The following is a 14,329-nucleotide window of genomic DNA, read 5'->3' on the forward strand; positions in this document are numbered from 1 at the left end:
CATCAGAGATTAGAAAAAGTGAAGATTTGGGCAAGGGGGTGGAATGCTTTTTGGGATGGGGGATTCTGCTATGGGGTCAGGAAGGGTGCCACACAAGACAAATTTGTGGTTAACTTGCAGGCCAAAACTTGCAGTTGCAATGCTTGGCAACTAAGTGGCATCCCCTGCAAGCATACTGTGGTAGCTATTTGGAATAAAGCAGACCAACCAGAAGACTATGTTAATGAGTTTTTCACAAAGCCCAAGTACATGAAGGTCTATGATTTTCTATTAGAGCCCTTGAATGGTCCTCAAGAATGGCCCCAATCAGAAGCAATTGTGCTCCCACCTAAGCTGAAAAAGGTGCAAGGAAGACCAAAAACAAAGAGGAGGTATCAGTCAGGTGAGACTACAGCATCAGGCAAGCTAAGAAGGACAGGGCAAACACAAACTTGCAGCTTATGTGGGTTAAGAGGGCATAACAAAAGGGGATGCAAGAATGCCCCAAAAGAAAGAGAACCTGTTGTGCAATCACCCACAACACAGGAAGGTCCAAGTGCTGGGAATGCACCAACCAATTCCGTGCCCATGCACATGAGGGGTTATGGTGTATACACATATCCTAATGGCTTTCAGAGAGTTGCATCAGTAAGAAAATCTAATTTATCAAATTGATTACATAATTTAAGTTAATTTACTTATTCTTTAACTTGTTCTTCCTAATTAACAGGTTCCACCATGCCCTAGGCCAACTCAACAGCAACCACATAGAGCATTTTACACTGATCTTGAAGGAGAGCAAACTGTCTACTCCTTCAGCTAGGACCAGTACCCTATGTCAAGCCAGCAGCAGAGCCAAAACAGCAACACCATTACAAGTCAAGCATTGCAAGTAATAATAATAACATTGACATTATTCAATTTCATTGATTCATTACTATAAGTTCTTACACTAATTTCATTAATTCTTACAGGATTTAGCAAAGAAAAAGAGAAACAGCAACAACTAGCAGCACAAGGTACATTTCATCACTTCTTCATTGCATACCAAATTCCAACCACAATAAGCACAACAATAAACTTCCATAAGTCACAATTAATGCCTAAATTCATCCTTGCAGCCCTCTTCATTTTAAGCATAACATAATCACTTTCAACCTTTCTAGCATACTTGTTTGCTTCCTTCAATTCCTTCCTCATACACATCACTTCATTCTTTAGTTCCTGCTTCTCTTGCATAAGGCCCAATATTACTTCTTTCTGCCATTCATTGGGGTCTTCCATGTCCACCCACTTGAAAAATTTGCAGCCCCTCCTTTCAGTTTCTACATCGTAGTCAGGGCAAGCAAGAAACCTTCTGCCAGGGTTATCTCTTGTCCATGCCCTGCTCTTAGACACCAACAACCCACAGTGACATCTGCTACCAGAGTTGCTTAGCCTTGACATGTTACAAGTCCTTTCAAATAAATTATAACTTCTGCTTCAATTTTTTGATATAGCTTCTTCTGGTTTTTTTTTTTTTTTTTTTTTTTTTTTTTTTTTTTTTTTGGTTTTGCAGAAAATGAAAATTGATGAAGATGGGCTGTGGAGAGGAGTTTAAATAGAAGTCTGTTCTTTTTTGAAGTTCTAACGGCTATATTTTAATTGCTAACAAATAAATCTATTCCAAACGTTAGTACCTTCTGACTTTATATCAGAATTTTCTTTTTCCTTTTTTTTAATTGTTTTGTTAACCTGTTGTAGAAGGTAAAGTTTCAGTTGAGTACTCTAACTGCAACTTGTGAAACTTGAGTCCCTTTTGTGCAACTTTTCCCAAACGTTAGTACTCTCAATTTGTATTAACTCGTTTGACTTGCAATTTAATTGTGATTGGCCAAAAACTTATCTGCTGCACGGAAAGAAAGGAACTATAGGCTTGAGATCGATGGATGATGACCTACGCCCTACGCCATGAAATATGCCCGAATTCACTTGTGACTGCTCAGTGCTCACCACCTCACTAGTCATTTAAAGGGGCAGCTCATATATATAGTCTAATTAATTTAATACTACCAAGTAGGGAGTATAAATAAATTAACGATATTGGAATAGACGTTTCTAAACTAACATTAGTCAAAGTGTGTGGTAGTATAGTTTCTCAATTTCGAGCCGATTCTGATTGACTGAACTAAACTGAATATTTTATGAGAGAGGGAAATTAAGAACTTAACTTAACTTAACTTAACTTAAAATAATCTGAAGAGAACAGGTCATTCAAGTCCGTTCTTTGGGATGAAAATCTCTAAAAGCTTTAATTTACTAACTTGAAACGCTAATTTGTATTAAAATACGTACTAAAGGAAAAACTAATTTAAAAGCAAAAAATGACAAAATGAAGAGAGGTGTAGTATGTTTATTTTAAGAAGCTAAAGATTTAATTTGTTCGTACATTGTATAATAACAATCAGTCAAATGCTTAAACTGTAAATTTCTAAATCAATGATATAACAATGGAGATAGACACATACCATCTTAATACGAAGTATTTGGTATGTCCATGCTTGAATAAATATTTGGTGACCATAAAATTAAATGTCACGTAGTTTTTATTTCATTTTCAAGTTAAGCTTGTAGACATAGGACCTGTTTTGATTGACTGAACTGAGCTGAAATGAACTGAACTAAATATTTTATGAGAGAAAGAAATTAAGAACTGAATTAAACTAAACTAAAAATAATCTGAGGGAGAACTTACCCATAGTCAGTTAGTCACATAGATGGCATATCTACTACACTTAATGTTCCAATTTCAATGTCAGGATTAAATTCACATCACTATTGAAAAAAATCATGATACAAATTAAGATTTTAAAAAGAAATGAAAAACATATACTAGTATTTAAAATCAGAGAAACTATAGGGTGTATGTACTTATTTCAAAAAAAAAAAAAATAAATAAAATAAAATAAAATGAGGTGTATGTACTATCTTAACATTGTAACAGTTACAGTATATAATAAGATTTTCAAGTCTAATAAATTTTAACTTTTCACATTCAACATTCAGATTTCAGAGTAGTAATGCATCTTATAATGTGTCAATAACAAAATTCAGATTTAAACCCCACAAATCCTGTGTTCATTTTTTTTTTTTTTTTTTGAGGGGGAATCCTTTGTACATATAATTGATATAAACAAAAGAAAAAAAAAAAAAAAAAAAACGAAAATTAAGTACTAGCTTAAAGATTGTTTAATTTGCAGGAATACCTTGTTCGTAAACGAATGTAGGTATGAAAAATGAGGCATGACAAATTTGCAATCATGTAGTACTATATATACCATAGTCCATACTACATTAAATATGAATTGTCCCATGGCGTTAACGTCAATTCTAATTCATGCACAATAATTTAATTTATATACCCTATAATTTAATTTACTTGCCGACAAATTGAACACAAACATTGGCTTTTTTACCATAAAAAGATGCCACTATTACTTATGCACTGTGCTACAACTTTGGATGTTTCTTATTCTATACAAACCAATTTGAATATATTACACTTTCTAGTAATTTTATTTAAATAACAACAAAAAAATGGTATGAGTAATTAAATTGTGAAATTGCCAACTAATTTTCAATTGATCTTCTATCACTCTGCTCTGTCAATACAATGACAACTAAGCTGCTAGATTAACACTAAGACGGCCGCCACTTGATAGTAGGTCCCAAATGGCCTTATTAAATGCTACCAATCTCATCCACTCAACTATTCCATACTTTATTTTTGCCTTTGTTTGGTAGGCTCATAATGAATTAACCTTTTTTTTATTTTATTATTATTTTTATTTTTGGATAAATAAACCTTGTAAGTTGTAAGAGAATAAACTTATAAAGTGGATAATATTAATATGGACCTTTTTGGAAGGTTACTAAATAGTGTGATTAAAATTTTATATGGTTAATTGGTTTTTTTTTAAAATATATTCAAATTCACTTTTAGTGATGATAAATTATCTTAGATTATAAATTTTGTTTGTTTTTCATTATATTAGTTCTTTATTTTTATTTAGAAAAAAAAAAATCTAGTTAAGACTTAAGAGAGAAGAGGAATGCAAGTGATTGAAAAGAGCGGAAAATTACTTTATTTAAGCCATTACTAGAAAAGGAGGAAATAAAAAATTTAAAAGTTTTGGTCTCTTTGGAATTAAAATTATACAACCTAACACACAATTTTATTAGAAGAATTTCCATCACCTAATTAATTCTCTAATAATCGATACATATATAAATCAATGCAAATTCCATAGTTTTAGATTGTGCTCTTGTTCTCTAATCATTCAAACACCCAAAATAAATCCTCAATAATGAAGCAATTAAAAAAATGAAAACAACAAGCTAAAAACAACATATCGAACAAAAATTAAAGAAAAAAGGAAGAAGACATTAATGCCATTCTTCTTTTTGCCTAACTTTTTGTTATTGAATTGGTCCTTATACAAAGTACAATTACAAGCAAATTAAAAAAAAAAAAATGGAATCTCCTTTTCCTTTCTATTAATGCTCATCACAAGTTGCTTCTCCCTTTGGAATAACAACAATATCCCCCATCAAATTATTTTTTTTTTTTAAAAAAATAATCACAATACAATATAAATTCAACAAAAACAAATTTAATCAACTTTGAAGTATGGAGAGTAATAATAGTAATGACACTATGATAGTAATTGGAGTTAATTTCCCTTTAAAAAAAAATACTCCTAAAAATCACAAAGAATAAATTCTTCCTTTTTTTCATTTTTCCTTTTTTTTTATAATTTTTGGTATCTTTATTATTTACCCAAAACTAAAAAAATACTAAAAAAACTTCAAACTTCAAAAAAAAAAAAAAAAAAAAAAAAAACTAAAAAAAATAAAATAATTTCAATGAGCTGTAAGTTTAGATCTCCTTTTAGCTTGGGTGTAAAGCACAACACCCATGACAGTAACCCCAAATCCAACCATTCCCATCGCCGTCACCGGATTCCTAAATATCAACACCGAAACCACCGCCGCAACCGCCGCTTTCGCATTCCCCAACACTTGCAACGTCAGCGCACTCGTATGTTTCGTCACCAGGAAGTTAGTCAGATTAACCAAATACGCCACAGTAGCATTCCCTACTAACAGAAACACAATAAACCAGTCTTGTTTCGCCTTCTCGATTGTAATCCCAGCTACGTTGCCTTCTATGTAAAGCGAAAACGGTAGGAGAACGGCAGCCGCCATAGGGGCCATGTACATTAACAAATTCATCGAGTTCAGCTTCTCTGAATCCGACGTCAGGAGTAGTCCTTGTACTACAGACTTCAGTGCCCGCCCTGCAGTAGACCCCACGCAGAGGAAGAATCCGAAGAGGTGGAATAAGGGTTCGCTGTTGGAAGCAACGACAATGCCGAGCACAACGGGAAGGAGGGAGAAGTAGACAATGGGAGCTTCTTTCTTGCAGGTGATTACGAATGCGAAGATGGCGGTGAAGAAAGGGGTGGTGGCGCCGATGGCCTGGTTGAAGGATACGGGTATGTATTTAAGTGACGCATTGCCGCATACTACTGAGAAGCAGAAGATGACTGATAATGAGAAGATTTTGAGGAGTTGTTTGCGAGATTGGATGTACTGGGCGGGCACAAGGCGGAGGGAGTGGATGGCGAAGGAGGAGTAGAAGGTGCATGCAATCATGTGGATCGTGGTGAGGAAGATAGGGTAACGGTAACCGTAAATGGTTAAGAGGTATTTGTTTAGGAGGAGGACGCCGATGTTGGAGGAGTACCAAGCAAGGACTATTGTGAGAGTTGTGATTGATGTGGTGGCGGACACGGCGGCGATGTGGTGGAGGTTGTTGTTACGAGCGTCGGATGGGGGTGTTTGGGGCATTTCGAGGAGGATTTGGTCTGGGGAGGAGTCGAGTTTTGGGTTGCTGTTGCGACGGGGTGTCCATTTGGTTTGAGGTTCGACCACCATTTGTGGTGGCGATGGGATTGTAGGGAGATGGGATGAGGGAATGAGTAAAGTGAGGTGGAGAGGAGTGATTTGATTGGGGATGATAAAATTTGGTGGTATTTTGTGGGGGATTAATTGTCGGTGAAGTAGCCTTGTAGTCTTGTAGATGAAGGTGACTTTTTAATTATTTTTTATTTAAAGAAGAATTAAAAATAAAGAGATGATGATTTATTTAACATACACTTGATCTGATCTAAGATAATGAATTTGTGATCTGTCTTTGTCTCTCATTTCTCTCTTTGCTTTGTAGAAGTAGTAGTAAATTTGCACTACTTGCTCGTGTGAAAATGGATGTAGTGAAGACTTTAGTATAAGCTGATTTTGGGAAGGGAGCTCTTTTATATCTTCCGGGAATTTTAGAGAATTTGGGGACTCTTCTAATGGTTTGGTTGGTTGGTTGAAAACTTGAAATAAGTTTATAATTTTGAAGAATTATATGTATTTTTTTTTTCTCTACATAATCACTGCAGATCATTTAATTGGTAGTCTTTAAGTCAACCAAATGGATTATTCCACTATATGTTTCCAAGAATTGGATTCTTATGATATTCGTCATTTCTTTGGAAATGTAACTTTGTAGATTCAAACAAATGGTTGTACTGCTTGTACATTTAGAACTATACTCCATCCCTATTTTTGCACGTACAACGTTTTGTATTTTTGACTTTTTGCACTATTCATCTAATTTTCTTTGATTACTTTTAATTAGAAAAAAAAATATTACTCCGTATCAAGTTGTAAAAAACTACTTTTAGTTAGAGGTGATCAACTATGGCCTGTCCACTAGTCGAACCTGGCCCGACTCGAAAAAAGTGCGAGTTCAAACAAGCCTGATGCTAAGGGTTGAGTCAGGCCTTAGCATCAGGCCCAACAAAGTCTGCTTTGGCCCAATAAGTCCATCAAATTTTTACAGTTATGGGTATAAGATTTGATGCTAAGGTCTGCCTTGTCCCAAATTTTGATCACCTGGACTCCTAATGTATAAAGGCAAATATACCCGAGTAACCCTAACAAACAAGTTAAAAATTACAATGAAAATATTAATAGTTACCTCAAAAATTCTGAAAGTAACTCTAAAACTAACTAATGTACTACTTCCTCCGTTCTGTTAATATTGCAATAAGGAGGAAATTACGCATCCCGAAGCAGATTTTATATGCTAAATATCTATAATTGTGTAAGAGTAAAAATTATAAAAAGTTGATATCGTGAAAGTATTTTATGAGACGAATCCAACAAGATCCCACATGACTATATTTTGCTTAACGTATAAATCATATTATATGGTCAAACAAGAGTGATGAATAGTGCAAAAAGTCCATTGTTGCAATATTAATAGAACGGAGGAAGTATAAAATTATTATGCACCAAGTTTACCGAAACTTTCTAGACCAGCCATGAAAGTTCGATCCCCACTAGTGACAATTAGATTGGAGAATGAGATTCCCTTAACTTCCCCTACTCTGCCAAATTATCTATCCTGCCAACCTGAGCTGGGTTGACCCATTGGAGTTTCGGACTTTTAAGAAGTGAAGAGCAATTGGTATCTTACACTTGGGGACATTTAGAACCAGGTGTTATACCAAACAATTTTCTTTCTTTGAGATTGTGTTTTATTGATCAAATGAGGAAGATAAAATACTTTAAGTGCACTTACTAATTACCACCAGGTACACTGAGATATAATGCTACAAGTACATCTGTTTTATACTCCCTCCGTTTTTAAATACTTACTCCATTTTTTCATGCACGGAGTTTTAGGAGATATTGAATAAATATTAAAATATGAAGATAGTAGGGTTAGTGGAAGGTAAATTGGAGGAGAGAGAATCTAAAAGTAATAAAAATGGGTCCACTAGTTGAGAAAAAAGAATTAAATATTATAAAAGATTTCCAAATACGGAAATAGAGCAAGTAATTAAAAACGGTTGCAAAAGGAAAGTGGAGCAAGTATTTAAAAACGGAGGGAGTATTAACTACATCAAAAGGGTATTATTTGTAAGGTAAAAATAATTCATTTGGTTACAGTTAGTAAGAAACGAAAGTAGTAGATAATGAATAAGGGTTTGTTCACATTTACTGAGCTGAACTGAACTGAACTGATTGGAGCTGAACTGAATTGAACTGAACTAATTAGAGCTGAACTGAACTGAATTGAGCTGAAATAAATATTTTATGAAGGAGGGAAATTAAGAGCTGAACTGAACTGAATTGAGCTGAAATAAATATTTTATGAAGGAGGGAAATTAAGAGCTGAACTGAACTGAATTGAGCTGAAATAAATATTTTATGAAGGAGGGAAATTAAGAGCTGAACAGAACTGAACTGGTTGGAGCTGAATTGAACTGAACTGAACTGATTGAAGCTGAACTTACTGAAATTAAGTAAATGTGAACAGGCCCTAAGGTGTGCTTTTCTATAAACCCAAAATTAGAGTAGCAAATACTTAGTACGAGTGAGAGTTTTCGGTGTAATACACCGTAGTAGAGTAGTAGTGTGATAGTGTGTACCGTTGACTTTTGTACATATTTTAATTCATGATTATGTTGAAAATTCATGTTTGTTTTTTGTTTTGGTTCAGGCTTCTTCCGCATTTACAGATCACATCTTATATTCCTTCCACCGTCTCTTAGCTTATCTTACTTTAACTATTCTTTTCTGTAAACTTTAGTAGTCGTATTGTATATTTGTTCTACTTTATTAGATACTCTGTATAATAATCCGCATATATGACATTAAATATAAAGAAAAATATTTGTTTAGCCAAACTTTATTTAACATACATTACTATGTAGTATGTACATCCCATCTTAAAAAGCTTGAAGTCAAATACTTCTCTAATGAAATTTTATGACTCTTTTTCAAACTAGTAATAATTCATGACTAATATCTAATTTTAATTGAGTATATGAAATGAAATAATGTATATCAAATTAAAGTATGACAACGAATCTTTGCATGATAAACAGATGTAAACCTAAGTTTAATTATTGGGTGAGTGGTGTATACTCCACAGTCCACACAGTCTACTGCACACAGCTAAATTAAAATCCGAAACCCATGTCAAGTGGCGAAGCTTAAGATCTCATTTACCACTTCTAGTTGGAAACAAGTTGACTCCCAAATCTACATTATTATTCTAAATCTTAGCCTACAGTCATAGATTGGTCACATTTTAAATGATATTTTTATTTTACCCCAAATCCTATATCGGGCAATCTCGGATAATCCACCAATTAAGATATCTTTGGACTAAGATATAAAATTGTTGCATAGTGTGTATATAAAGCATTTTTGACTTCACCTTAAAAAAAATAATATTTAGTAAAAATAAATTCAGTTCAGCAAAAATAATTTCAGTTCATTAAAAATCAGTAAGCTTAAAGAAAAAATAAAATAGAAAATCTACAAAAATAATTTCAGTTTAGGAAAACTAATTTCCATTTAGCAAAAATAAGGTGAAGTGAACGGGGCCTAACTAAAGGCCTGCTCACATTTACTTAATTTCAATTCAGTTCAGCTCCAATCAATTCAGTTCAATTTAGTTCAGCTCCAATCAGTTCAGTTCAGTTCAGCTCCTAATTTCCCTCTCTCATTAAATATTCATTTCAGCTCAGCTCCAATCAGTTCGGTTCAGCTCCAATCAGTTCAGTTCAGTTCAACTATAATCAATTCAGTTTAGCTTATTTCAGTAAATGTGAACAAGCCCTAAAACTAATTTTAACTTCCTCCGTATTATATTTATTATATTTGTAGATCTTTCAAATGAGTTAATAACTGATCATGGTGATGTAATATACTACATACAACCAATTATACAATACAAATTTGGATCGAAATAAAAATTATACAACACAAATTGTAAACAATCCACTTAAATGGACTTTAAGCACCGGTTCAAAATTTGTTAAATTAAAGTGTATTTATCATCTATTAAATCCATCTCTAATAAATCAATTACCTTAGGACATTTTCTCTTTCCTTTATTTTTACTGAATTAAAATTATTTTTATTGAATTGGAGTTATTTCTGAATTTAAATTTCTCTTATTGAATTTATATTACTTTTACAATACTTAAATTATTTTTTCTGATTATAACTTATTTTATTTTTGAAAACAATTATAACTTATTTTATTGATTCTATATTATATTTGTTCATTAATGTTATTGATTTTTACAACTTAAAACTTATTCTTACTAAACTAACCTTATTATTGCTGAGCTTAAATTACTTTTATTGAATATTATTTGAATAAGTTGAATAGAACAGGTTGTGTAAGCAAACTTTTTCTTATTACACAACAATACAAATAATATGAAAATAAACAGTAGTCCTGCTCTACTAATTCATCTCTCATATGTGTACCAAATAAAATAACATTGTAAATTGAGAAACCTCATGCATTTCCATGAGCACATTCTAGTTCCCTAAAAGCACAAATGCTCCTTAGAATTTGTGATAAAATTTTAATTAAACAAGTATGTGGAAATATGGGAGTAGGAAACACCAAATGCTAGAACATTGATCATTCAATTGGTAAATCTAACTTTCATCCCCAAAAAAAAAAAAATATAAATAAATAAATAAAAATAAAAAAATAAACATCATAATCATGACGAGTTTGTAAGATCAAATCCCATTCAAAGTCTATTGGGGGAGAGGATTTCGTCAACATTTCCCTTACTTCTAAGAAGCTTTAATATGCCGCTAACTCGGATTAGATGGGACCTGTGCGGCTGTTCAAGGTATACTTGGCATAGTTTTCTACTAATATCATAAAATGAAAAAAAAAAAAAAAAAAAAAGGTAAATCTTAGCTACAATGTCGTGAAAATGAATTTTACAAGTATAAGTTATACTGTTTTCTTATATGGAGTATTTATTTTGTAAAAAGGTTAGTTGCACTCATAGGTTCCTATGCCAACAGAATAATGTAACTCACAAATTCTTGTTTTATAACAACTCATTTCTACCCTTTATATCTTTACTATATTTGTTAAAAACAAACCTATTTTAGGACAAACTAAATGGGACAGAGGATTTTAATTCGACAAAAGACCCAATTTAAGTTTTTAAAAATTTGTCGTCAACCTTGAATTTCCGTTTACCTTTCAACCCGTGAAATCTTTTCTATGGAGTTTTATCAACCTCGTTGAGCAATCAAAATCTTTTCCCTTTTCAAGTTGGCACCATAGATCTTCAACACGCCTAGCTTCACGAGGTGATCCTTTAAACCCTTCAATTTCATCTACCAAAACCAAAACTAATGGTTCAAAATTCATGAAATACCAATTGGTTTATAAAAAAACTTTTCTTTTCACCTTTTCCCGTGATTTTCTTCACGCTTAGAAACCAACATTTTGATTCATATTGAAAAAGCAAGTTAAAAGGCAAACTTTTGCATACAATCACATTATCAAATAAGCAATTATATTATATATGCAAGACTACATACATATAATATAAGGACATACCAAAAAAAAAAAAATACAATTATGTAACGTTAAGGTTTATTTAGAGCAAAAACCAACAATTTTGTGAGATTAAGATAAGATGGACAAAACTCCACCTGATTCCAATGTTCATTTGATAGATATACAAGAAGTATTGTCAGAAGAAGATGAAGGAACAACGTCGAATACAACAACAACAACAACAACGGCTCAGAAACGAGGGAGGTCGAGGCCGGTAAGGCTTCAAGAACCAGCAAGAAGGGCAAGAAACAGGAGTAGCTTAAGTAGACAAGTATCTCTTGAAACGGGATTCTCTGTTTTAAAAGGGAAGCAACAAAATGAGAGAGTTGCACTTAGTAGGAGTGGAAGAAGTCTTGGAGGTTTAGGTGCAAAAAGTAGTGGAGCTGTTGTTGGAGAAGTTAAAAAGGGTGATTTTAGCATGTTTAAGACTAAATCATCTCTTACTAAGCAGAATTCTTTGATGCACTTGAAAAAGGAAAATACTAATGAGGTGGATTATAATCAGAAGATTAATAATAATCATAATATTAATAATTATAACAATATCAATAATAACAATAACAATAATAATAACAATAAAAATAATAATAATAATGGGTCTCAACACTCTCAAGGTGGAGATGATTCTGTTCCTGCAGGAAGATACTTTGCTGCTCTCAGAGGTCCTGAGCTAGATCAAGTGAAGGTATTGTTTACACATAATATTTTGTTACACTGTGTATGTCATTGATTTTAAATATTTGTTGCCCATCATATATAATATTGTTGATATTAAAGTTGATTTATGTAGTTGGTATGTCCTATATGTCCCAAATATATAATTTTGCAATATGCCCTCTAGAACCTTTAATTCTTACCATATCGATGTTTAAATTGATTTATGTAAGGGGTATGTCCTATACATCTCATAGATGTTATGTTTAGCACGTTATATGTCTAGGGCATTCCAAAAGACATGTTAAAGTTGATTGTGTTATTTGTGTAAGTGGTATGTCATATATGTCCCATAGATGATATATTCAGCACGATATATGTGTCTAGGGCTTCAAAAAACACCGATAGTTAAACTTTGAAATTCCTTAATGCTCGTACTATTACCATTACTACCTACCCAATGACATGTTTGTTGTTTCTATCAAATGATGAATTTTCTCTATGCAGATACCTGAATTGTACTTGTTTTTCAGGACTATGATGACATTCTTTTACCAAGGGATGAGACATGGCCATTTTTGCTCCGATTCCCAATAGGTTGTTTCGGTATTTGCCTTGGCCTTAGCAGCCAATCCATCTTATGGAAGTCGTTATCAGTCAGCCCGGCAATGAAGTTCCTCAAAGTAACCCCTTTAATTAACCTAGTACTCTGGATCCTAGCCTTGTTCATTTTAGTATTGGTGTGTACCACTTATCTACTCAAATGCATATTCTACTTTGAAGCAATCAAAAGAGAGTACTTCCATCCTGTTCGAGTTAACTTCTTCTTTGCTCCATGGATTGTAGCTATGTTTATGGCCATAGGAGTCCCCCCAAGAATAGCACCAAACACCCTCCATCCCGCTGTTTTTTGTGTTTTTGTCATACCAACATTCATACTCGAGCTTAAGATCTATGGTCAATGGCTTTCTGGAGGAAGACGGCGTTTAAGCATGGTAGCTAACCCGTCTTCTCATCTTTCAGTTATTGGCAACTTTGTTGGTGCCATTTTAGGAGCCAGGGTAGGGTGGAAAGAGCCTGCAAAGTTTCTGTGGGCAGTGGGTTTCGCGCATTACCTTGTAGTCTTTGTTACTCTTTATCAAAGATTGCCTACGAGTGAAACATTGCCCAAGGAGTTACACCCAGTATATTGTATGTTCATTGCAACACCGGCTGCAGCAAGCATTGCATGGGAGGCTATTTATGGTGAGTTTGATGGCTTATCAAGGACTTGCTTCTTCATTGCCTTGTTTCTCTATATCTCACTTGTTGTTCGACCCACCTTCTTCACTGGCTTCAGGTATCCTATTTAGAGTTTTACTAGTATGTACACAAAATATTTACAAGCATATATCTTCTTCTTTTTGAGCAATGAATTGTTTATGTGATCAACTTTCTCTTGCTCAGGTTTTCAATGTCATGGTGGTCATATACTTTCCCGATGACCACTGCATCAATCGCTACTATCAAGTATGCAGAGCAGGCACCATCGATAGGAAGCAAGGGCCTAGCTCTATCCCTGTCATTTATGTCTAGTACAATGGTGGCCATACTATTCGTCTCAACCATTTTACATGGCTTTGTCTGGCAAACTTTGTTCCCAAATGATCTTGCCATTGCCATAGCAAAGAGGAAGCAAGGGAAGGAACATAACAAGAAGCCTAAAAAAGCAAATGGTATAAGGCGATGGACAAAACAGTCTCCCCTTTCACTTGTTTCGGCTATGACTAAAAACAACTCATAAGCAAGAGCAGCAACAAATGAAAGCTTAGCACCAGAATTGATACTTTGACGTTAATTGTTACTCTGTTTGTATGTATGTACCAAAGGCATGAATCCAACACTGGGTCAAAATAGTGCCTGATTCTTTACCATTACTGTGTCATGAATGCTATAAAGTTATATCCCTGTGATAAATCCATCCTAATGCCGCAGCTAAAAGCATTTTACGAATTTGCAGAACCTTAACACATTGCAGATGCATCTAAATAGGACAAAGTCGACATAAAATTTTTAAGCATAAATTTTCTTTGATGAGAATAATTGTTTTCCTTTTGTTGAATTACATTCCTGTATCACCTTCTGATGAAGATTGTATTGGATTAATCTATGGCTGCAGGCGAAAATGGGGGCACAAGAAGTTTGAATAAAAAGGCGGTGCAA

The 14,329-nt window shown here is 33.6% G+C and overlaps 2 protein-coding genes across 2 annotated transcripts; one reads left to right on the forward strand and one right to left on the reverse strand.

Annotated features, from left to right (window-relative positions):
* Positions 1-4,320: 4,320 nt before the first annotated feature.
* Positions 4,321-6,061, reverse strand: LOC145597688 (putative sugar phosphate/phosphate translocator At1g12500). Its single transcript, XM_081653921.1, has one exon. The coding sequence runs from the start codon at positions 5,956-5,958 to the stop codon at positions 4,882-4,884; it is 1,077 nt and encodes a 358-aa protein (XP_081510047.1). The 5' UTR covers positions 5,959-6,061; the 3' UTR covers positions 4,321-4,881.
* A 5,384-nt stretch (positions 6,062-11,445) lies between these two features.
* Positions 11,446-14,311, forward strand: LOC145598186 (guard cell S-type anion channel SLAC1-like). Its single transcript, XM_081654503.1, has 3 exons — positions 11,446-12,158; positions 12,661-13,466; positions 13,574-14,311. The coding sequence occupies exons 1-3, from the start codon at positions 11,553-11,555 to the stop codon at positions 13,908-13,910; spliced, it is 1,749 nt and encodes a 582-aa protein (XP_081510629.1). The 5' UTR covers positions 11,446-11,552; the 3' UTR covers positions 13,911-14,311.
* The last annotated feature ends 18 nt before the right edge of the window (positions 14,312-14,329 follow it).

This window comes from Chenopodium album, chromosome 20, assembly GCF_948465745.1.
Source record: "Chenopodium album chromosome 20, dcCheAlbu1.1, whole genome shotgun sequence".
NCBI lineage: Eukaryota > Viridiplantae > Streptophyta > Magnoliopsida > Caryophyllales > Amaranthaceae > Chenopodium > Chenopodium album.